General features: G+C 47.5%; 1 protein-coding gene across 1 annotated transcript in view; it reads left to right on the plus strand.

The window, feature by feature from the left end:
• The window catches only part of Vps35l (VPS35 endosomal protein sorting factor like), a 100,325-nt gene that overhangs the window by 27,708 nt on the left and 48,995 nt on the right, over positions 1–23,622 (plus strand). Inside the window, exons 10-16 of the mRNA XM_021166497.2 lie at positions 4,639–4,735; positions 5,612–5,659; positions 6,921–7,014; positions 11,304–11,381; positions 11,794–11,916; positions 21,905–21,951; positions 23,215–23,326. Coding sequence (XP_021022156.1) covers positions 4,639–4,735; positions 5,612–5,659; positions 6,921–7,014; positions 11,304–11,381; positions 11,794–11,916; positions 21,905–21,951; positions 23,215–23,326 — 599 coding nt within the window. The remainder of the gene's footprint in view (positions 1–4,638; positions 4,736–5,611; positions 5,660–6,920; positions 7,015–11,303; positions 11,382–11,793; positions 11,917–21,904; positions 21,952–23,214; positions 23,327–23,622) is intronic.

Here is a 23,622-nt window from a genome sequence, read left to right on the forward strand (position 1 = left end):
ACGGGCATCAAACCTCAGCCGACTGCCAGAATTAAACTTGTATGTTTTCTTTCGCAACAACAGATTTTTTTTTTAAATGCATGTATGTCTGTGCTTTTGGAGAAATGGGCCAACTGTCAAGAACACTTGCAGAGGACCCAGATGGGGACTCACAACCAGCTATAACTGTAGCTCGAGGGCATCTGACCCCCTCAGATGTTCACAGTGGCCCACACCTTTCTGCTTCTTACATTGGTTCATAGGCAAATGCTTATGAAGAACGAACTTTTGGAAGGAGTCTGGCTAGCGATGGCACCTGTAGTCCTGGAACCCCAGACTAAGGCAGGATGCAGGCTAATCTGGGCTAACTTATTAGAACCTTGTCTCAAAATAAACACGTTTGTTTGTATGGCCCACCCGACCCTCAGAGTCATTTGACTTTCTGTCTACTACAGCCATTTCCCCAAACAACATGTTAGGCCCAAATAAGGAAAAAAATCCCTAATTGGTCTTACCCAAACTCAAGAACAACATCAAAGGGTGTTTTCCTCATTTGAATATAGTAGTTAGCAATTTTAACTTGAATATTTTACTTTAGCTGAGAGCAGTACAGATCAGGGTCTGTTTTGTTTTTGTTTTGGGGCAGGTTGCTATGTTGCCCAGGCTAGCCCAGGCTTTGTTTTCTTGCAGTTGGTTTGGTCATTGTGTTTTCCTTTCCCTTAACATCTTCCCTTGATGCTTTCTTCTGGTACTGAGAGCCCAGAAGGGAAAGGACAGACTTGGTCCACAGTCGTCCATCAGGGGACTGAGGAATGACTCTCAACTAAAACTAGGAGGAAAGCTTTGAATTTCTCTGCAGAATTCTGCCTGAAGAATTATGTGGGGGAGGAAGCTGGTGACATTTGCACTCATTCTTTCCGTCTGAATCAGTTCCCGGACTGGAGACACTAATTCTTGAGCTTGTTGCCCTCAGGAGTTTGAACGGTGGTTAGCTCTCCTGAGTTTGGAGAATGCTAGGATATCTTAGGGTTATGCCAAGTACACGCCAGGCCAGGCTCGGTGGCTCATACCGTAATCCCAGCACTCAGGAGGATCATGGATTCTGGGTTAGCTTGCACTACATGGTGAAAGACTGGCTCTGTTTTTAAAAAAAAAAAAGAGGAGGAAAAGAAGAAGGGAGAGGAGGAGGAGGAGGAAAAGGAGGAAGAAAAGGAGGAAGAGGAGAGAGAGAAGAAAAAAGGAAAAAATTGAAGAAAAGTAGTGTGTGTTACTCTGTAGTCATCCCTCCCCCACACTTCTTTAAACAGTTTTGACATTAATTTATAATGTGAAGGAGACAAGGCACACACGTGCTACTGTTACTGCCAGATAACAGTGGGAAGGCAGGGAAGATGTTGAGCATGGCAGGTGGCAGCAGAGGAATGTGGAACACAACAGAGAGGGGCAGACAGAATCAGCAGTTGAAGATGGAAGTGAGGAGATGCAACAACAACAGGCACCCAGATAGAACAGCCCTCTGTCTTCTACTAAGGTAAGGCTGGTCAGTTTGAAGAAAGTTAGACAACTGTCGTGTAAACATGTCCACTGAACTTAGCCCACCAGTGGGGATCCTGGTGGCAAGAGAGGTTGCTCTCGAGGCCTTTTTTCTGTGTTGTGAGGCTTTTGACAGGAGGGTAAGCAGAAGCCAGCCATCTTGGAAGCTCACCATCTTCATTACCTAGTCACGGCTCCTCTCTCTCTCTGGCTGTTAAGGGTTCTGTCTAATCCTTCCTCCCACACCGAAGCAGCAAGCTTGTGAAGGTTACAGGATAACTTCTGAGACGCAATTTTCTCATTCCATTATGTGAAGTCCAGGGATTGAACTCAGGTTGTCAGCCATCTCATTGTCCCCCCACTCCCTTCTTAATCCAGTGTGTGTGTATGTATATGTATGTGTGTGTGTGTGTATATATATATATATATACATGTGTGTGTATATATATATATACTTATTATATAAAACATATAATAAATATAAGTAAAAAATAAATATATATATACTTATTATATAAAAAATATAATAAATATAAGTAAAAAATGAAGACACATACCCTAAATTTAGTTAAGTCATTTTGTTTCCTAGTTGGGAGACATCCTAGCACTTGATTGTGTTGTGGATCATTTCAGCAACCCTATCTTTGATTGTCCCCAAGGCTGACTCTAGTCACATCAGGATGGCAGGGACCTTAGTCAATATGGCAATGAAAGAAAATTAGTCTGATTGGTCTCTTTCCTTCTCCTAAAACATCTTCAGAAGTTCAGAGTTGAAAAAAATAAAGTACTTACAAGAAAGAAAAGGAATGGGGGGACCCCTCTGTTATGTGGAAAAGGAATGGGGCCCCTCTGTTATGTGCAATGCTCTTCTTGGATTAGTTTCCAAGTCCTGGATCCCTTCCCCACATTGCAGCTGCAGTGCTAATGTATGAAGTAAGTCCTGTCTGTGCCTCTCTTCTGCCCAGAGCCTTCAGGGCATTGCCTCTGCACTTAGGAAAGCCCTCGGGGGCACCCTCTGTGCCCACCTCGCCACCAGAGCAGGCTGCTCCTCCCTGCCAGCTCGTCACAAGGCTGCTCTCTGGACCCTTTGCTCTCAGGGCCTTTGCATATGTGTCCCTTTCTAGATGACATTGCCTTTCCATCTATGCATGGTGGCTTCCCTTTGTGACTCGGGTTGTAGCTCAGTGCCACCTGTGCAGAGATCTTTTCTGATTCCTTTATCTAGTCCTCCACCCGCTGCATGCCTGTCCATCCCTCTCCTCCCAGGTTCTCATTACCTGCTGTCGTACCGCTTTACCTGGTTACTGTTTCCTGTTAGTTGTCTCCACCACTGGCAAGCTTCCTGAGGGCAGGCTCTGCCCTCTGCACTGTCTGAAAGCTCACGCACTATCTGTTGTTGGCTTCTAAAGGCCTTTCTGGTGAGCAAATGAAGGATCGGAATCTGTTGTTTGGAATTGTTGAGTTTTCTATGCTGTGCTAAAGTTTTGTGTAACATAGTCCATTTCGTAATTCTCTCTCGACCTGGAAGTAGTCTCTGTCATTGTGTGAGATTACTATATGTATGTGTGCGCACGTGTGTGTACATGCCTGTTTTTATGTGTATATAACTTGTGGATATGTATGTGTATGTGTCTCTGTATATGTGTATGTACATGTGTGTATATGCATATGTATTTCATGCATACATGTATATGTACATGTGTATATGTATGTTTGAACATATGTGTATGTACATGTATGTATATGTGTGTTTTGTGTGTATATTTGTATGTATTTGTGTTTGTGTGTCTCTGTGTGTATGTGTACAGATGTATATTTGTGTATCTCATGTATATATGTGTATGTAAGTGTATATGTGTGTCTGTATATGTGTGTATATATGTCTCTGTATGTATGTGTCTGTGTTTTTCATGTGAGCTGTAAGGTTTCAGCCTTTTGTGTGTGTGTCAGGGTGGCCTTGAGCTTGCATTCCTCCTGTCTTAGCCTTCCACTCCTTATGAAAATGTATGCCATGTCCACAACTCTGAAGGGTGACTTTGTGGTATCAATAACAAAGATTATATATCAAGATTAAGGCTGGCTGCAGAGCCAGACTATTCAAAATCCTACCAAGGAAGGTAAAGCTGGTGGCAATGCCAAGAATCTCGACTCTGGCTATTTTCATATGGTCCTGGGTCAATGTAGCTGCAGAGATTCCAGCTTTCATATCTGTTCTTAAGTAAGACAGGAGGGAACAAAGCAGGACAAATACCTCCTCTTGAAGATGCTTCACAGAAATTGCACTTTTGTTTGTGTTCTGGGGCCCCGGCTCAGTCAGATGATTATACCTAGCTGCTAGAATGGCCGAGTGGCCAGCTGAGAAGTCAGGGTTGTATTAGTAAAGAGAAAAGGAGCTGATACTGGCATAAGCTGGCATTGTGACCACAGGGGACTGGAGTGTTGGAGCAGGGTTGAGGTGGCCGCTTGGCTCAGGCTCAGGTCTCAACTTAACCTTCAGCTTTGGCTCTTTATGGTAAAAGCGCTGTTCACATTTCCTGTTGTGAGACCAGGTGCTGGTGCATCTGTGGTTATCAGCTGTTGCTTCAGTGATTGCTCCTCACATCAAGGAACCCTGGGTCAGCAACATGTGGTGGCAAAGAACGCAGGCCACGGAGCTGGGCTGCCTTGGCTCACACTCTAATCGGCTTCCTGGGTGTCCTGCGCAAGTCACTGAACGTCTCTGTTTTCCCAACTCTGGAAGCAGATGGAGAGCTACTGAGCGGATATATGATCTAGCTAATGTTGCTGAAACAGGGCATAGTGCTGGTGTCTTCCAATGTGTGTGTGTGTGTGTGTGTGTGTGTGTATGTGTGTATGTGCGCGCACCCTGGTGCCATTTCTGCTGCTGTTTCAGTAAGGCCTGGAGGGACTCTTACCTCCTCATTCTCTGCCCCTGGACTTGCAGCAGCTATAAAGATCCAGGAACAGGCCTGCTGTGATGGCACACACCTTTAAGCCCGGTGCTTGAGGCAGGCAGATTTCTGTGAGTTTCAGGGCAGCTAAGCCTACATAGTTGGACTAGATTAAAGAAAAAAAAAAAAAGCCAGAGTTTGGGACACAATACCAACCAACCATTTTGCGTTACAGATCATTTCTCTCCAGAGAACGTGAACGACACGGCCAAGGAGACATGCCTGAATTGGTTTTTCAAGATCGCTTCCATCCGGGAACTCATTCCAAGATTGTATCCTTTTCTCATCCTATTTTATTTTAATGACGGGCGGGAGGAGTAGTGCTGGTGACATGGTGACAGCTGTCACGGGATGGGCTGGAGTGCTGGTGACGGCAGCCACGGGATGGGCTGCCCTAAAGTTCCCAGTGACACCTGCTTCTGTTGTGGTCGGCAGCTACACTAGAGAGATCCTTGCTTGGGATCTCACTCCTTCCTGTTGGCTCTCCTGTTTGTCACTTTGGTTACGATGCATGAATCAGGCTTTTGTTCCTTTGAAGAACATTCATATGCTACCTTCATTAAGGTGCCTCGTTTCAGAAAAGATTTATTTTGTTTTTAGCTCTCTCTGCACACACACACACACACACACACACACACACACACACACACACCCTCGGAGGCCAGAGGCATTGCATCTCCTAGAGCTGAGTGTGAGCCACCCTGAGGACGCTGGGAACCCAACTCTTGGTTCTCCGTCTTGGTGGCAGCTGATGAACCATCTGGAGGGTGCAGGTCCTGCTCTTCTGCATCAGTACATAGTGCTGAGGTATGGAGACTTTGACCTACACACACAGCATCTTAGTTATCTCAGGTCCATGCGCCCCTTGGGGCTTTGATATGAAGGCTGAAAACTTGTTTTAAATTTCAGCACAGAGCCATGAACCAACAGGCAGCATTTTCCAAAACTTAAATTTAAGTGCGGAGCTTGGAGAACCCTGTGGAGAACCCGGCAGCCTCCAGCTCAGTTCTCTCTATTGTCAGGGGCCATCATGGCGTCCTCGTGCCTAAAACTTACTTAAGTGTTTCTGCTTCCCTTTTGGAATTGCCTTTGTCTGGCTGGGCACAGGCCATCTGGACCGTGTCTTCCTTAACAGAATGTTTCTATAGTTATGTGGAAGCATCCATCCTGAAGTGTAACAAGTTCCTCTCCAAAACGTAAGGCCCTTCTTCATCTGGAGCTGTAGAATGGCTGCAGAGCTCATATACGTGTGCCCAGGCAGAGCTCATACACGCGTGCCCAGGCAGAAGCACGCGATAGCAGTGTGATGGTAGCGATGCACTGGCCATGAGTTTGTAGTATGTGACCCCATGCTCATCGCCCGTGTGTCTTCCCCACGTACCGTGTGGAAACTGGATAAGATACAGATGGCATTTTCATCCCGATCTAATGAACAGAGAGGAAAGGTCAAGGGTGGGGGGTGAGGCAGTGTGTAGCTCACAGGAGGTCAGTTCCACCTGCATTTGGCCTTGTGGGTCTCCAGTAAGTTCTTTCCATCCTGAGCCTCAGCCCCCTCTACTGAACATGGACCTAATGAGGAGTTCATGTGGGCCCCGAACTCTGCGCATGACACTGGGAGGCACAGGAGCAGACCTGGCTGGCACCTTGCTGTGTGGGCTGCCGCTGCTGGTGATGATGGTGAAGATGATGAGGGATCCGGAGCTCTGGCTCCAGGGACCCAGGCAGCCAGCTGCTGTCATTTCTCACAGATGTGATTCTGAGAGCCATTCTCAGAGCTGAGGAAGGAAGGCCCTCCCACAGGAAACCATTTAATACGGAGCTAGGGGTGACTGGGATGGTTTATAGATGCCAAAGAGATAGGTATCTTTACCTCCCCAGTTGGGCAAGGATCCTATCCAAGGAGGGTTGGGGGAAAGGACGCATGTCATAGAAGTGAATCCTAGGTCATGTTGGTGGGTTTGGGGGTGGCTGTCTCCTGCTAGCCTGAGGTGGTAGAAAGATGGGACATAGGACACTGAACCAGGGCCAAACAGTGATCCATATAGACCCTTGTAGATCAAGTGGCTAGCAGTTGATGGAAAGCCAGGCTGGGGATAAAACTGTTAAAGTAAGTAAAGTGTGGCTGGGTCGGTGGGTAGCACATGCCTACAACCCCGCCGCTAGGGCAGGAGGATCGAGAGGTTGAGGCCAGTGTGCGCTGTATTGTTAGACCCTGTCTCAAACACATCAGAGAAATAAATTCATAAGCCTGACCACAGATAGGGATATGTATGGGGAAGCCTTACTAAATTGTACCCACAGGGAAAGTCTGGCTACACTGCCTTGGCAAGCTGAAACTTTGACCTTGATTTGTTCTTAGGAGTTTGATTCCCTCCCCTACATCTAGGATAATACGGTTTTCTCATGGAAGTGAGGACAGGGAGAATGTAACTAACGCTGCACTCCTCTCTCCCACAGGGGGATTTCAGAGTGCCTGCCCCGACTAACCTGCATGATCAGAGGGATCGGAGACCCACTCGTGTCCGTGTACGCCCGGGCCTACCTGTGTCGGGTATGCTGAGCTCCCAGACGTGGCTGCCTGCCTTCCTAGCAGGCTCCTTCTCCAGCACCCATCTGCTCTTAGCTGCTACTTGGAGGACACAGCTCTTCCACAGAGATGAGAGCTGCAGGGCTGTTGGTGAAAGTTAATTTTGAAGTAGACCAACTTACCACAGTTCTAATTAGGGGACGTTTAAGGTCGTCGTTACCCAAGTGAACTGGTTTTCTGGATTAATTTTCTCAGTTCCAGCTGGGAAGGAGGCTCCAGGCCTTTTTCAGTCACTTGAGACAGGCTTTTCCCTGTGTTGAATTCTTTGGCTTTATAGTGTGTGTGTGTGTGTGTGTGTGTGTGTGTGTGTGTGTGTGTGCGCGCGCGCGCGCGCGAATGTGTGTCTGTGACTCTGTGTCTCTGTTTCTATGTCTGTGTGTGTGTGTATTTTCATTTTCTTGTTAAAGAGTTGAGCTGGGTGTGAGCTGGCCAAGGCCTGAGAGGGAGAGCTGTCTCTGTGACCCACACAGGCTTAGGCTGCTGTGGTGAATGGGAGACAACTGGGGCCCCTTAGCCTCACTCTGAAGTAGCACAGCTTGGCGCTTTTACTTCATTCAGTTGTTGGTTTCTGGAGAATGCATCCCATGGAGCCACACAGAGGCTTCAGCACTCACAGGCCTTCCAGACAGTGGGTCTTCTGCCCTTGCCCCGTCAGTCTTGTGCACCTTTAGTGAGGCTTCTGGCCTCTGCTAAGTCACAGGCTTCCTTGAGGACAGAAGCACAGATGTAGCCTTGTGCAGGAGCCATGCTGCTCGTTAGTAAGCCAGGGCCTTCACTCTGCTTCTCTTGTGCCATACAACTGAGGAAGGCTTTGTGGCCGAGAGTCACCAGATCGCCTAGCAGGCGCTCCGTGGGGTCAGTGCAGACTCCCATCCTGGAGGATGCTTCCCCGGGGAAGGGAAGGGCGCCTCAGAGTACCTGCTCCTCCTCTGGAACAGGTGAGGGCCAGTGTGCGTTTCTGCTTGAAATCTGGGGTGGGTTTTAAACCCAGGAATATCAGAGCTAACCATTTGAGTCTATTGAAGCTTGACTCCTCATCCTGAGTCAGAGCTTGATGGTGGCTTCCTGTGCCCAAAGTGCTGTCCCCTGTATGTAAATAAAACACCATTTCCCTGGGGAGACACCCAAGGATATCCTTGTTTTCATATTCGCGCTCCATTGCCTTTCACCTCACTGATTTTGGCAAATTCTCTCCATTTGATTGGCCTCTGTTGGAAAATAGAATCACACTAAGGATGTTGCATCTACTTAATAAAGAGCAGCCAGCAAAGAAACACATGTTCCTTGTAAGCCTGAGGTCGGAAGCAGGCCACGTGAGCAGGGGACGGATAGTGTCCTTGCAGGTAAAATATGGTGGTGAGGCTGAGGAAGACCCTGCCCCAAGAGGCTGAGGGAGCGCTACTGTGTTGGTAACATCATGTCACCTATACAGGAGCTGTAGAAGACGCCTCCTCTTTGAGCAGCTGATAAGTGTTTGGACAAAAAGAATTGAGGGCTGACGAGGCAGAGTGCTAGCAGGTGCAAGATCCTGGGTTCAGTCCTGAGTTTGGGGGTGCACATCTGTAAGGATGCTTTCAGTTGTAAGTGGCAGGAACCTCCTTCAGACTATTGGCTTGTGTGGTAGTTAATCTTGCTTTGATTGAGAGATGTCTGAACAGTGAAGCACACATCTGAGTGCGTCTATGAAGGTTTTTCTAACGACAGATTATAGGGGCTCTGAGGTGTGACGTGAATTAGTCACTGATGGATGCCACCTATGATGGTGGTCCTGGGAAGGGGTGGAAGCAGAGGTAGGGCTTGGTGAGGGAGTAGGCCATCGTGCACTCTGGGAGCTGTGCTTACCCTGAGTCCTTTTCTTCCTCACCCCTCTTTCTCCTGCCTCTCATGTGTGAGAGCCTCCCTCCATCACACACTCCCATTCCCATGGTGTCCTGTCCTTACACAAGGGATCAAGTGACCCTGGATTGAACATTCTGAAACTGAGTGAAGATAATTCTTTCTTCTTTGAAGTTGTCTTCTCAGGTATTGATAGCAGTAACTGATAGAAAACTGTCTGAAAAGTGGAGAGGGAATGAAAAAGAAAGAAAGGAAAAGGACATGACTGTTCCGGGAAAAAGCTTCTTGTAGCTGTGTGGGAGAGCACAGCCAGGGGCAGAGACATCTGGGAGAGCACAGAGTGGACACGACCCTGAGCCATGTTGGGAGAAGGCAGGAAGGAAGAGGGGGTGGGGGGAGCCAGGTACAGCAGCCAGGACGCCCAAAGGGTGGATTGTATAGGGAAGAGCAGTCCAGTCCCTGGGCTGAAAAGTTCAGGGTAAATGGCTCAGTGTGCCAGCCCAGGAAGGACCCAGTAACCAGTAGGATTGAGGGATGCTGGGAGAACCTGGCGTGAAGCTGACTTCCTAGCTGCTGCTTTGGCTTGATTAGCAGAGATAAAAAAGGGAACAAAAACAGTGAGTGGGTGAGCCTGAAATTGTTTATAGCAGGAGGTTGGGGAGCCCTTCCTCCAACTCTGGCCCCTTCAGCTCCTCTCTTCTGCCTGCCCACTGGGCCAGCCTACCCTGTCACCTAATGTACTTATTAAGTAGAAGGGAAGACAACAGAATCAGAACCAGTGGGACAGTTGTTAGCTAGGTGGTTGTCCTTGGACATTCCCCAGAGGCCTTCGAGCTGCTCTGGGAACGTAACCCCCTGGCGAGTCTCACACAGTTCTGCCTAAAGGATGGTTGATATCCTTATTGTAATCACTGGGACCTGGTGACTGGGAGAACTCTGTCCCCGTTGGAGGAGCCCAGATAATAGCTTCCTGTAGGAAGTCTTTGTCAAGTTGGGCAGCAGTTTGGACCCGAGTCTGCGAAGGGGGGCCTGGTGTAGGGGACATCATGGCGTCCAATGCTTGTTCCCTGGGGTGGTGCATACCTTCCCTTCCCTTCCAGCTCTGGGGCTCCGACTCCCCATAAGGGAGTTCTCTTTAGCTAAAAGGTTTAAAATTTTTCTGTCTTATTAAAAAAAAAAAAAGCACTCTCTTCTTTGCCTTAAGTGTCTTGCCTCAAACTTTAAAACCCAGGCTGTTGTTTACTGAATCCTGGAGCCAATAATCACTATATAGCCTTGGCTAGCCTGGAATTTCCTATGTAGACCAGGCTGTCCAGGAACTTGTAGAGACCCACCTGCCTTCTCTTCCGAGTGCTGAGACTCAAGCTCTATGGCATCATGCCTGCCCTGGGTGACAGCTTTAAGAAATAATTACTATTATATTCCCCTAGTGTGTGTAGGCCTGCCATGGAGTCAGGCTTCTCTCTACTGTGTGGGTTCCGGGAATGTACTCAGATTGTTAGTTTTGGTGACAGGCACCCTTTCCTGCTGAACCATCTGTCTAGACAGATGGTGACGTTTGTGTTCTTTGTATTTGTCCTATTAGAGCCGAGTCAAGCACATGGCTGCCTGACTAGCAAAGAACCAGTCTGCATTGCTTTTAGCGATGATGTGGAAGCTGACTGTCTTTTACATCATAAGCTCTGGGGACTTCAGGAGGATGTTGTGAGCTGGACCCTGGGCCTTGTATGTGCCCAGCACATGGACCACCACCACCATGCTCCTTCCCCCTACCAGAGTCCTGCTTCATCTAATAAACGTATCCATGAGTGTTGTCTGTCTTGTGTGTGTGAAATGGAGAGAATGGTGTTTTCACCATCCGAGGACCGCAGCCTTCCTTTGTACTGTATTGATTTGTTCTCTGGGTGGTTTGTTCAGGAATATATTCATTGCTCTTGGGAAATTCAAAGATGATCACAGCTACCCCTTTCCCGTTAAAAATAGCTTCTGCGGCTTTTCTTATAAAATGAATACGTGTTTATTGAGTCGGGAAACAGATCAGCAGAATGGAATAGGCTTCTCCTCTAAGTGTCTGTGTCTGTCTGTGTGTGTGCATGTGTGTGTCTGCACGTACGTGCACACTCATGTGTACTGTGGTACTGGCAGATGAGCACTAGGGTCCTATACATGCCAGGCAAACACTCTACCCTGAGCTATGTCCCAGCTCCTTTGTTTTATGTTATCAGAATGGTGCCACAGGTAGGTGTGTGGCACGCACTTGTAAGCCCAGCACTTGAGAGACTGAGGCAGGGGTATGGTTGGGCACAAGGCCAGCGAGGACATAGAGCCTGGGTTGGAGAGAAGAAAAGTCATCAAGAGGAGTCTCCTCTGCAGCTGGCTCTTCGCTGTCACGATGGTGTCGCTTTGTTTACTTGCAGGTGGGGATCGAAGTGGCCCCGCACCTCAAGGAGAGCCTCAATAAGAACTTCTTTGACTTCCTGCTTACATTTAAACAGGTAGGCGAGCAGCTCTGCAGCTCACTGAGCAAACCGTTCCGTGAATAAATTCACCAAGCTGAGGACCCTGGCCGCTGGCCAGGTGTGCAAGGGGACACTGACATCCGCAGGGGTCTTTACCTGGTGTTGGCTGGAGGGAGAGTTAACACAGGTGTGAGCAGGAAATGCCTCCAGGCAATCTGCCTTACTTCCTGGCATCTGCTGATCCATATTTTGGGTTGCTTCTGCCCGTGCAGCATGCCCCCATGAACCGCTCAGCTGGGTGGCATGGGAAACTTGGTGTGCATTTTGTTTTGCTTTTAAAAATCAGCTGAGAAAGCAGGCTGTTACCCTCGCATCCATCCATACACTTCCCAGCCAGCCTGCCTTGGGTGATGTGACTCCTTTCTGAGGTCCCTTTGGTCTCCTATAGATTCATGGGGACACTGTCCAGAACCAGCTGGTGGCCCAGGGAGTGGAGCTGCTGTCCTATCTCCCTCTGTACTCGCCTGCCATGGGCTGGATCTTCCAGTGTGTCTCCTACCACGCTCCAGAGGTAAGGCCAGTGTGTGTGTGTGTGTGTGTGTGTGTGTGTGTGTGTGTGGTTGTGTGTGTGGTGGTGGGGATTCACCACTGAGGAGCAAGGCTGGCTTCCCTTCCCCATGGTGTATGACACCTCTGCTCTGTGTGCCCTGTAATATTCCCAGGGTCCTTTCCAACAGCTTCAGTAATGTCGTTTTAGGTGCCCTTATGAAGAGCTCAGCCCTGTGGCTGGTTCTCTGTGGATTTAGATGATAGCAGCATTTCCTGAGACTGGGAGGAAAGGAGCCACTCAGGCCACATTCCTATGGTTGGGAGTTGGTGGCCAGAGAGAAACCTTTGAAATCCTCCTCCAGGGCAGGGGACACTTCTCCCTTCTTCATTTACCTTCCTCTGACCATCTGTGTTTCTCTTAGTTCAATAAGGTCTGTGTAGTGGGTGCCAGTGTCCTATTTCACGCAAGGGCAGGTAGACCTTTCCTCATTGCTTATATAATGCTCCTTTCTCCTTTCCCTCCATCTCTTCCTCCCTCTCCCCTCCTTCCTCTTTTGAGTGATGTTCTCTCAGGAATTAAACTGCTAACAGAAATACAGTTTTTCCTTCCTGGTGATCCCCAAGTGCATGCTGACGTTACTGACAGATGAAGCTTGCCTGGCCTTCCTTCCCGTGCTTGAAAGTAAAAGGTAGCTTGCTGTTAATAAAAGGGAGCGAAGCAGTTCAGAGGCAGGGGCCTGTCTCCCAGCGGCAGGCAACGCATTTGAACAAAAAGAAGAGGCGTCTGACTGAACTGTACCACTCTCAGGGTTGACCCTGGAGAAGTGAGCAGTGCGTGTCTAGCCCTGAACACTGTGTTCATGTGGTTGTGGCCGTCCAAAGTCAGGTAGCCATCGGGGTACTGGTTGAATTCCTGTGTGTGCATTTAGTGGCTGGCTGTGGGGGCCTTTGGAACCCATGAGTGTCTGTCTGTCTGTCTGGCTGGCTGTGTGTATTGACATGAGGCTGTTCACAGTTGCATAGCTGAGCAGAAACAGCAGCTCAACTCAGTTGCTGTGTGGGTCATAAGCCTTAGATAGCCTAGTGTCAAAGTGAGGTCATTCATGTTGGGGTGATTGGGTCTGCCCTCAGCTCTGTGGCCGTGTCATGGGACAGTGGATGCCAGCTGACTTGTCCCTAGTCTCTGAGAGCACCATGTCTTTATCTGGCACAGTTTCTGTTTTCTAGTTTGTATCTGGACTAAACCAGGACACTGCCTTTTCCTGTGCTGAGTGGGTGTCCTACATACATGTTCAGTTGGGGTCATGCTCGAAACCCAGGCTGGCCTGGAGCTCATTATCCTCCTGCCTCAGTCTCCTGAGTGCTGAGATTCCAGCATGTGCCACCGCATCTGGACAGCGTTGGGGCCACCTTCCCTGAATTTCCTTTGCTTTGCTTATGTTTTTGACTTTTCAGAATCTAAAGTATGGGGAGGTGCGGGGGAGATGTCTAATATTTTAGTGGAATTTCTTTTGATCATTTGGCAATCTGACTCCATCTTAGAGTAGTCTAAGGGGAAGTGAGTTTGAAGAGCTGCCGGGTGCTGTGTGTGGTCCTTAGCAACCACATGTGGCGCCCTCCTGGGCAAGAAAGGTGCCACAAACTCAACTGTGGGAGCAGAGCCCCAACCTTCCTCTGAACGATCCTAACTCCTACAGGCAGGATTAATGTGTTGAAAATGAGAACACTTTTTTTTTCTTATTTTAACAAAAGGCAAAATCAGATTTAAAAAAAAAAAAAAGGAAGGTGGGTGTCACAAGGTGCCCTGGCTTTTATTTGAAACATTGGGAATCTCAGAGGAGACAGAGGCTGGGAATAGAACTTTTGGGGGGAGGGGGGAGCACCGCTGTAGGAAATCATCATGCAGTAGAAGTGACTGAAGAATTAGGTCACCTAAATAATGACAGACTGTGTTCTTGGGCACTTAGGTAAGGGACTTGCAGTGTCTTGTTAAAAAAAAAAAAAAAAAAAGTCAATCACTTTCAAGTAGTAGATGAACTGATGTCAGTGTGGAAGGTGGGGTTGAAGGGACCATGTGACAGTGTTTGGTGCTAAGAGCTCTTGGATAGCTGAGGATGAGGCAAGGGGAGAACAGAGCTGTGTGCCTTTTAGCTGAGCCTCCAAATAGGATATTGTAAGGTCTGACCACAGCAGTTGGCATACACAACTCAGGCAGGTGCAAGGGACTTTAGCTGTGAGCACCTGATGTATACATTGCCAACTAGGAATAGAAATTCACAGCCAGATGTGCAGTGGGAGGCCTGTAAACCCAACATTAAGTGAGGCAGGTGGGTCATAAGTTTGAGGCCAGCCTGGGCTACATAGGAGTGTCCCTGTGTCATGATGATGATGATGATGATGGAGGAAATTAAAAATCTAAGAAAGGGTGATTATCTAGAAGGGCTTTTCCTACTATAGTTTGAAGGCAAGATTTTTCTTCCTTTCTACAGTTAAAATGAAATTGTAGTCAGTAAAAGATTGCCACTTCATTTCAAGCACACCACACACAGAAAAGGGTAGCCGTCATACACAGCTTGCTGTGGGTGATGGGAATCCCCTGAGAAACTGTGTGTTGCTGTGTATTTGGAAGCGGGAGTAAGGGGAGAAAGGCCTGGACCCAACTTCAGTGGTGATTCTTAAAGAGTCTCAGGGTCCCTAGCTGAGTCTCGCAGTGCAGCTTGAAGACAGTGATGGAGAACAGAGGGAAGTGTAGCTCAAGGCTGGCCCTGGGAGGTACACAGTCGGTCTGTTGTGCCTTGGGTTGCTGACTTCCATCCGCCTCAGTTTTGGCATCTGCAAAATAGGCATAGTGAACCTTCTTCTATGGGCTAAGGTTGGGGGCTGTGATGCTATGATGTGTGTGGCCTACATTGTTGTAGGTGGTCCTGGGAGGCCTTGTGGAAATAAATGGAAACCCAAGCTTGGTTGAAGAACGATGGGCTAACATGGAGGGGGCCATGCTAATAGGTGGGTACATGCATGGTAAGGGTCCTGTGGTACTTGGGAGGGGGCTGCAGTGGCAAGGCCAGGCCAGGTCCAACTACAGAGGTGGCTAAAGCCACATCCTGAGAGCAGGGAACCCTGGAGGGTTTTGGAAAGAAGATAATCTCAAGAGAGCAATGCTTTGAGGAATGGCAGGTGGTAGAAGCATCGGTCACGTTGGGGAGGGGGAGGACTGTTGGCAGCTGTGAAAGACAGGAGGAGGGATGGATAAGTGTGTTAGTCGACATTAGGAATTGTGAGAGTCCTGCCATCTGGACATTGGTGATGTTGTGTTTCAGGCCTATTCCTTCCCACCCTATCTGGTTTATATTCATTCTCATTCTCTCTCTCCCCGCCCCTCTTGTGTGTGTGTGTGTGTGTGTGTGTGTTTACATGTGATCTTCTTCTGACGTGAGTCATTTTCCTGAAGCCTTTCCCTCCCTTCATTGCAGTGTGCACCCTCCTTATTACCCAGTGACCTCTCAGAGCTCCGTGGCCTTAGTCATCTCTGGAGGTGTGCGGAGGCTGTGTGATCTTATGGAGTAGGCAGTGCGTCACAGACAAAGGGAAATCCTTGAGCCTGTCATACAGCGGTGGCTTTGTTGACACCCTGCGCCATGTCTGGGTTCACTCTGCTTCAATTATCCAAATTCTTTGTGTTCCTACCATCCTGACTTTCTAATGGAGGCAGCCGTGGCTTAGATACCACACAGCTGAAAGGAGTCCGGCTGTATGGTACTAAACTCTGAAACCAATGGGTGTCTTTGGACCTGTTCCTTCTGGGAGTCTCCTGATAGACTGACCCAAGGGACTGTTCATTCTAGTCTGCTCACTGGAAATTACTCCTTAAAGGTTGTAAAACATAGGACAGGCAAGGTGACACACACCTGTCATCTCAGTTGTTGGGAGATTGAGGCAGGACGGTTACCTCAAGTTGGAGGTCAGCCAGGGCTACATAATGAATCTGAGGTTGAGGCTAGCCTAGGCTACGTAACAAGACCCAGTTTTAAAAATGGAAAAGTATAGGGCCAGTGAGATTGTCTCAGGGGGTACAGATGCTGTGGTAAGACCACATAAGCCTGGTGATCTAAGTTCCATCCCCAGAACCCACATAAGCATAAAAGGAGAGAGCCAAATCTTTAAGGCTTCCTCTAACCTCCACACATGCCCCATAGCATGAGAATGCCTGTACTCACACTCAACACTAGTAAATAATAATAGTAGTAGTAATAATAATAAAATGAGGCTGGAGAGATGGCTTAGCAGGTAAGAACACTTGCTGTATAAGCATCAGGATCTGAGATCGAATCTCTAGTACCCATGTAAAAAGTTGGCTGCCCATTCCTGTGGCTGCACGTTCCCCTGGTGGGTACAGTGACAGAAGGATTGCTGGGTTTCCTGGCTACTAGAATAGCTCCAGGATCAGTGAGAGATCCTGTCTAAAAGGAACAAAGCAGAGAGAGAGAGGGAACAGGATAGTCCGTGTCCTCTTCTGGTGTCTGTGTATACACGAACCTGTACACACAGGTGCACATACACCACTCACATATACCTCCTATATACCCACAAACGTGCAAGATGAGCTCTTAGCACAGACTTCTAGTATATACGCTTCTGCACACAGTTATGCTTTATTTATTTATTTATTAGGAAGAAACCCCAGTGAAGAGAAATGACAGGAACAATGGAAGAAAGCCGTTCTTAGCATCTGTCAGTTAGGGTCAGCTTGAAACTGTCTGCCTCTGGTGTGATTGCTCAATCGTTAAGATGATGGTGGCTGATTTTGCATGCTAACGTGGAAGCACGGGAGCTGGCCTTGACTCTTGAGTAGACAGGTAGTTTGCAGTCAGATGTGTATAGGGTTATCTTGTTCCTATAAAAACAAAACAGGCTTCTATAATAATAACAAGGCGAAGGGAAAGTTCTAGAAAGACCAACACCAAAATGTTACCAGTTATGATTAGAAGGGGAGGAACCACGTCTTTCTAGATGCACTTGTGTAGTCTTAGAACTTTTGTGTTTAGCCATTTCCTTTATAGTTTTATAAAAATAAAATGTAGACATAACGAAATGTAGGAGCAGGAGCGATAGTAAGTATAAGCGCAGGCCAACAACACAGTGCATACCGTATGCATCGCAAGTTCTGTTGTGCAGAGAGCCAAGTATGTCAAGCTGGGAGTTCTTCAGGAGTGTGGCCTGGCCAGAGGTCTAGCCTCGACACAGGATCAGAGTTCGCAGCTGGAAGCAGGGTTTCCGGAAGGCACATAATAAATATACATAGACGACTTTTCTGGTTCAAGCTGACAGGCAAGTTTTTAAGGCTTAAAGTTTCTCTCTTTCTCACTCTCTGTTCTCTTTCTTGTTCGCTCACTCGCTCGCTCACAGCTTGAGGCTGCACACACTCTGTATTTTCTTGTACACTCTGTTTTTTCTCCTATGCACCTTTCTTTTCTCAAACTCTCATACTCCTATACACCTCTGAGTGTTCTCCTTTCATTCACACACACACTCTCTCCATACACACCTCACATGCTCTCCTCACTCACTCTCACATGCTCTTCTCATGCTCTCTCTCTCTCACTCTTCATTCTCTCTCCACATTCACCTCATATGCTCTCTCAGTCTCTCTTGTCTTTTTCTTTTCTCAGTCTTTTATTGATACTCCAAAAGCAGGTAGAAAAAAAAAGATATTGTATAATCATTGCCAAATCAAATTCAAAAGAATAACCATGTTCCATAAAGAATTAAGAATCACAATTGTTCTCCAAAGTTTCACTCTTTCCCTATTCCCAGGCCTATAGCCAAAGTAATAATAATTGTAAGTTTACCATTATTTAAACTTTAACTTTTGACTTATTATACTTTAGAGATCAGAGCTCTGAGGTCAGCTACCTGCGTTTTCCTGTGAAGCTCCAGTGATAAACGAGATGGGCAAAGCTGCCAGGCAGTGGCCAGAAAGACTCAGGTTAACCCTTAACTCGGCATTTCTGCTAGCTTTCTGCTTCTGCACATTGCGCACAATGACTCTCGTAAGAGTCCCAGGGTTTTGACTTAGTTTTACTAGTATAAGATTTTACATATCCTATACTTGTTTATCCAGGAACCGCTCTTAAATGTTGTGTAAAGCTTATTTCATAACTTCAATAGTTTTTTCCTTTCTTAGGGCCCTAATGTTGGCTCTATTTCATTTTCTAATAATGTCTTCAAACTTTCTTTGTAAGTCAGGCACTAATCTGGAACTACCACTGTGCAGTTCTTTCATTGTTTCCAAGATGAGAGTGCACAGCACGTACCTAAGCCATTAGGACTCAAAATTCACCAGAACAGGAGGAGAAAGAAGTAAGAAAGTCAGATATAATAAAATAATTATGCACACCAAGACCAACTGAAAAACAGTCACACACAAATGAAATCTATACAGCTGTTGTCCAGGGCTAAAGTTAGGAGAAATGGGAACAACTGAAATGAGAAATGGGAAATGGGAGCTGCCGTGGGCTACTGAGAGCCTCCATCCTGGCCTACTGAGAGCAGTCCCTTATTTCTGATGGCAAATCCCCTGGATGGATATGTCTTCTGCTCCTCAGGGTCCCAGACACCATCCTTTTATATAAGGAGCTGCTGAGAGCTTCTGAGATGTCTCCATCCTGGCCTACTGAGAGCAGTCCCTGTCACTGTATGCTGTCCCCAGCAGTTATGACGTCAGCTGTCTTTGAACTGTTAGTCCTCTTGTCCTTGTCAAAGATCAGGAAAACATAAATAAATAAATAAATAAACAAACAAACAAATAAAATTAGCCTCTAGTGGCTTCGTCTTCTTGTGTCTCGCTTGCCTCCCTGGACACTTAGGGATGCGCCTTTATTCCGTATGGCAGCCCCAGTTTGTATGTGTTTGTATGTGCATTGTAGGTGTTGTTTTGTCTCCGTGTGGTGTTGTGTATGGTGTATGAACTTGTTAGTATAGAGGCCACAGGTAGATGTCATGTGTTTTCCTCAATTATATTCCACCTTTCTTCCTTCCTTCCTTCCTTCCTTCCTTCCTTCCTTCCTTCCTTCCTTCCTTTCTTTCTTTCTTTCTTTCTTTCTTTCTTTCTTTCTTTCTTTCTTTTGGTTTTTCGAGACAGGGTTTCTCTGTATAGCCCTGGCTGTCCTGGAACTCACTTTGTAGACCAGGCTGGCCTCGAACTCAGAAATCCACCTGCCTCTGCCTTCCAAGTACTGGGATTAAAGGCGTGCGCCACCACGCCCAGCCACCTTTATTTTTTTAATTAAAGTTTACTTATTTACTATTATTGTGTGGTTTAAGGAGGGGGGTTACATGTGCCAAAGTGAACACATGGAGGCCAGAGGACAACTCGGTGTCCTTTGTACCCAGGTCGCCAAGCTTGCGTGGTTAGAGCCCTTACTTGGTGAGCAATCTTGCCAGCCAGCCATCTTTAGTTTTGGAGACAGGGTCTCTCATTAAACTCAAAGTTCATTGAGTAGGCTGGGCTGGCGGGACAGTGAGCTCCAGGGATCCTGTCCGCAGTCCCTCAGCCTCCAGTTCTGAGGTGCAGATCTCTTTGCCTGGCTTTTTCTTGGGTTTTGAGATCCAAACTCAAGTCTTTATTATGCTTATGAAACCGGCACCTGGCTGGCTGAGCCATCTCTCCAGCCTCCCAAAAAAAGAACTTTAGAAAACCTGATTGTTTTCCCTATAGATGGGCATCTTCCCCAGTTCATCTTTTCAGAAGCACTAAGTAGGTCAGGCATGGTGACTGGACACCCAAGAGGCTGAATCAGGATGATGACGGGCCAGAGGCTAGCCTAGGTCACATAGCAAGTGTCAGTTCAATCTGGGCTATACACCAAGACTGTCCAAAACCCTAAAAAAGGCCAACACACTTCTGTGCATGTGAGTGTACGGAAGAATGGCCCTCAAGACATCGTGAGATCCTGCCTGCCTGCTCCTCTGTGCCCCAGACATTGGTCATTGTGTGAGATCCTGACTGCCTGCTCCTCTGTGCCCCAGACATTGGTCATTGTGTTCAGGTTGCTCTTTCAGTCGGTTTTGAATGAGCGTTTCTGTGCTGTGGAGCATCACAGTTGTGTGGAATGTCCCTTTTCCAGCTTTTCTGAGATAGCACTTGGAGTTAATCGTCAAGGGTAAGTTTTCAAGTAGCAGTGTGTCTCCAGTGGGTCGGGAAACCACAGAGACAGCATCTTAGCAGCAGTCGGGATGCTTCTGGCTGTGAGGAACAGACAGTCAACAGGCCTGGCTGACAAATATAGTTCCGTATGCCCTTCAATAGCAAGACATTCTGGGCCAGGCAACCTCTGTCTGTCCTTCTGTTCTACAGCCCCCTGCTAGGAGCGAGGTGTCTGCAGCCACTGCAACCCTTACATCATAATTTGATTTTTTTTTCCCTCTCAAAGTCCTTAGAATACTTCCCAGCCTGTCTCAGCAGCTAGAAATGGATCACATAACTAAGTCTACAAGGAAAAGCAGAGCGAGGCTGCCATGGCTTAGTGGAATATTTGTTATATAACTCAGGCCCTCCAGTCGGGGGAGCACAGACCGGGAGGCCTGAGCAACAGACCTTCGCTGTCTCAATTCTGGAGGCCTTGAAGGCCAAGCAAGGTCGAGATGCCAGCAGACCTGGTCTCTGGGGAGGCCTTCCTCTTCTGTGTGCAAATGGCTATATCCTTGCTGTGTCCTTTCCTTTGTGCACACACCTCCCTGCTCTCTCAACCTTCCTTCATAACCCTTTTGGATGGGGTCCCACCCTGATGACCTCAGTTAACCTTAGCACTTTCCCCCCTCAAAGCCCACTTCCTGATTAATTTCTCATTGGAATTTGAGATGGGGGACACATGATTTAGTCCACAACAGGATCTAGTTTTATGTGGGGTGCAGAATTTGAAAAAGGGATCCTAAAAATGCACAGGCTATCATTTTGGCTTCAGGATCAAACCTCCTTTCCACTCCGTATGAGGAAGCCCTTGCCTGTCTGGCATAGCCTATGGTGTGCAGCGTCCCACCACAAAGCATGCAGAAGAGAGGAGAATTATTCTGACACCTGAGGCTCAGTCAAGTGCTCAGTGTCTGGACGGCTGACATTAGCCCTTCTGTCCTCGGCTTGACCTTGTCTGTATACAAAACAGTTCCCAAACCACTGCCCTAAAGGCCACTTCATGCATCGATTTTTCAAAACAAAACATAAAACCCAGGAGCTCTTTTGAAGACACGGCATTGTCTTAAGATAGCTCCGAAGCCATTAGTGCCCAGGAGTAAACCGTCCCCCTTGGGGGGAAGGACACTCTTAGAACCTTGGAAAGAACACATGGCAAAGAATGTAGTCTTTGTACCAGGGCCAGCTCATTTGGGGTCATTGCTGGCCCTGGTTGCCAGCAATGTGGCTGTGGCTAAAATCTGTTGCTGTGCCATGCCTCAGTTTCTCTTCTGTGAAATGGGAGAAGAGTGATGCACCTGGGTGGGAGAGATAAGAACACAACAGCAAGCTCTCGTTCTGTGACTCGTGGGCACCGAGCTGTAACCTGGCGCTTCTTGATGGCTTTTTGACTGCACTACTGAGCAGGCCACAGCACTTTGACAGACCGGTAGGAATGTCATACAAACTTAGGAACTTTCCATCATTGTCTTGCCCAGAAGCCAGAGGCGCATCATCCTGTAGTGACCGTATGGGTAGGATGATGTCCTCTGTGAGTGTGGGGAGACACATTTCGGTAGAGTCGGTCTCTCACCAAGGTCTCGGCTTTAGTAGCCAGGGAGGCTGGACCTGACCCCGGAAGCACTTGATGCTCAGCCCCCGTCCTTTATCCTTCCCTTTAAAGGCCTCGGAAACGAATTGTTTTGCTTTCTTATCCTTCCCGTCCTGGTCTGGCAATGAGAGGTGTGGGAATTTGCATTATGTAAATTGGCTGCTGTTTAGGGTGTGGCACTTTGTTGCTTTACATCCGCCATGCTGATGCCTTTCCTCTTAAACTTCCTAGGCTTTGCTGACGGAGATGATGGAAAGATGTAAGAAACTAGGGAACAAGTAAGTATTTCAAAGGCTCATAAGGCCCGTGCTTGACGTTGGAGTTAGTGGCTGAGTATGTATGTGTGTGTGTGTGTGTGTGAGTGTGCGTGTGTCTGTGAGTGTGTGTGTATCTGTCTGTCTGTCTGAGTCCATGCATAGCGGTCAGTGTTAGGTTTCTTTCTCTGTTGCTCTCCACCTTATTTCTTGAGCTGGGTCTCTCGTGAACCTGGAGCTTACTGATTCCGTTAGCCCCAGATGTCTTCCTGTCTCTGCCTGTCCAGCTGTGGGGTTACAGGTATGCATCACCACACTCAGGTTATTATAGAAGTGCTGGAAGTTTGAACCTAACTCCTCACATGTGCAGTAAGTACTTGGCCAACTGAGCTATCTCCTCAGCCGTCACTTGCTTCTTTCTGTTCATGTTTTTGACCTTTTACCCCTAACATGGATAAGTGCTGGCAGAGAGGTAGGTTAGCCTGTGTGGAGGTTCAAAACAATGGATTTGAATTGCCTGGTCTCAGACCTCAGCTTCATCCTATTTTAGCTTTGTGATATTGGGCCACTTACCTGACTGCCCTGTGCCTCCCCTTTGCAAAAATGGGAGTGATGATAATATCCTTTTCCTTATGGGGCTGTGGTCAGTGGTAGGGCCAGGATGTACTTGGTTCTCACGCCTCCTGGGTATATGAGGTTCTCTTTTGCTACTCTCTTGGTGGCAGACACTCTGTATCCATGAGTGGGCTTTGTTCTGCCTCCAGTACCCAAAATTCAAAGGTCTCTTCATTAGGAATTCCTTTTATAAAAGACATACATTTATAGCAAGGACTCAGATTGTTATTGAATATTGAGTTTTGCTAGTACACCAGTCTCCTGAAGGCTCACTTCTATTTAAGTGGGTTGGACTGATTCTCCTGTCCATCCATCTAGTTAATTCAAACATTGTCAAATTCCAGCTAAGTAGTGAGTTTGTGGCAGCCTCAGAGACTGCCCTTGCTATATCTGCTGTTTTGATTGTTTTTTTTGTTGTTGTTGTTTGTTTGTTTGTTTTTCTTTCTAACCTTCCCATTCAAAGCTGTCAGTCACCCTTGGCAGTATACTTCCTAGCATTAAATGTGGCTTTCAAGCCAGGTACGGTGACACCTGTCTGTCACCGCACAATTTGAGGTGTGGAGATGGGGAGATTGCAGGTTCAATGCCAGCCTAGGCTACAGAGAAAGACTTGCTTTCACAAACCAAAGTAATAAATGGAGGCGTGCATCCTGAGGCGCCTGTGTCTTGCAGTGCTTTGCTGTTGAACTCCGTGATGTCAGCTTTCAGGGCTGAGTTCGTTGCCACCAGGTCTATGGACTTCATCGGCATGATCAAAGAGTGTGACGAGTCCGGCTTCCCCAAGGTAGGCTCTGGACTTATTGTGTAATAGGAAAAGAGAGAGAAGAGACAGAAGGTGTCTATCTGATTGCCCTGGAGGGCAGAGGGGGCGGGGCAGTGCGGGCCTAAAGGATGTGATGGAAGATAACTGAGATTCAGGACCGTTAACGCTGTGTAAGTGCTGTGTATAAACACCGTGGAGGGGGCTTGAGTGCAGAATCCGTGAATGTACTCACTGTAGAGTATTTAGGAAAGACTTTGCTCACATGTCTTTAAAATGTCTTCATAGCCTTTGGGCTATGAAGGTTGCAGATAGTTAAA

The sequence above is a fragment of the Mus caroli genome, chromosome 7 (assembly GCF_900094665.2).
Source record: "Mus caroli chromosome 7, CAROLI_EIJ_v1.1, whole genome shotgun sequence".
Taxonomy (NCBI): domain Eukaryota; kingdom Metazoa; phylum Chordata; class Mammalia; order Rodentia; family Muridae; genus Mus; species Mus caroli.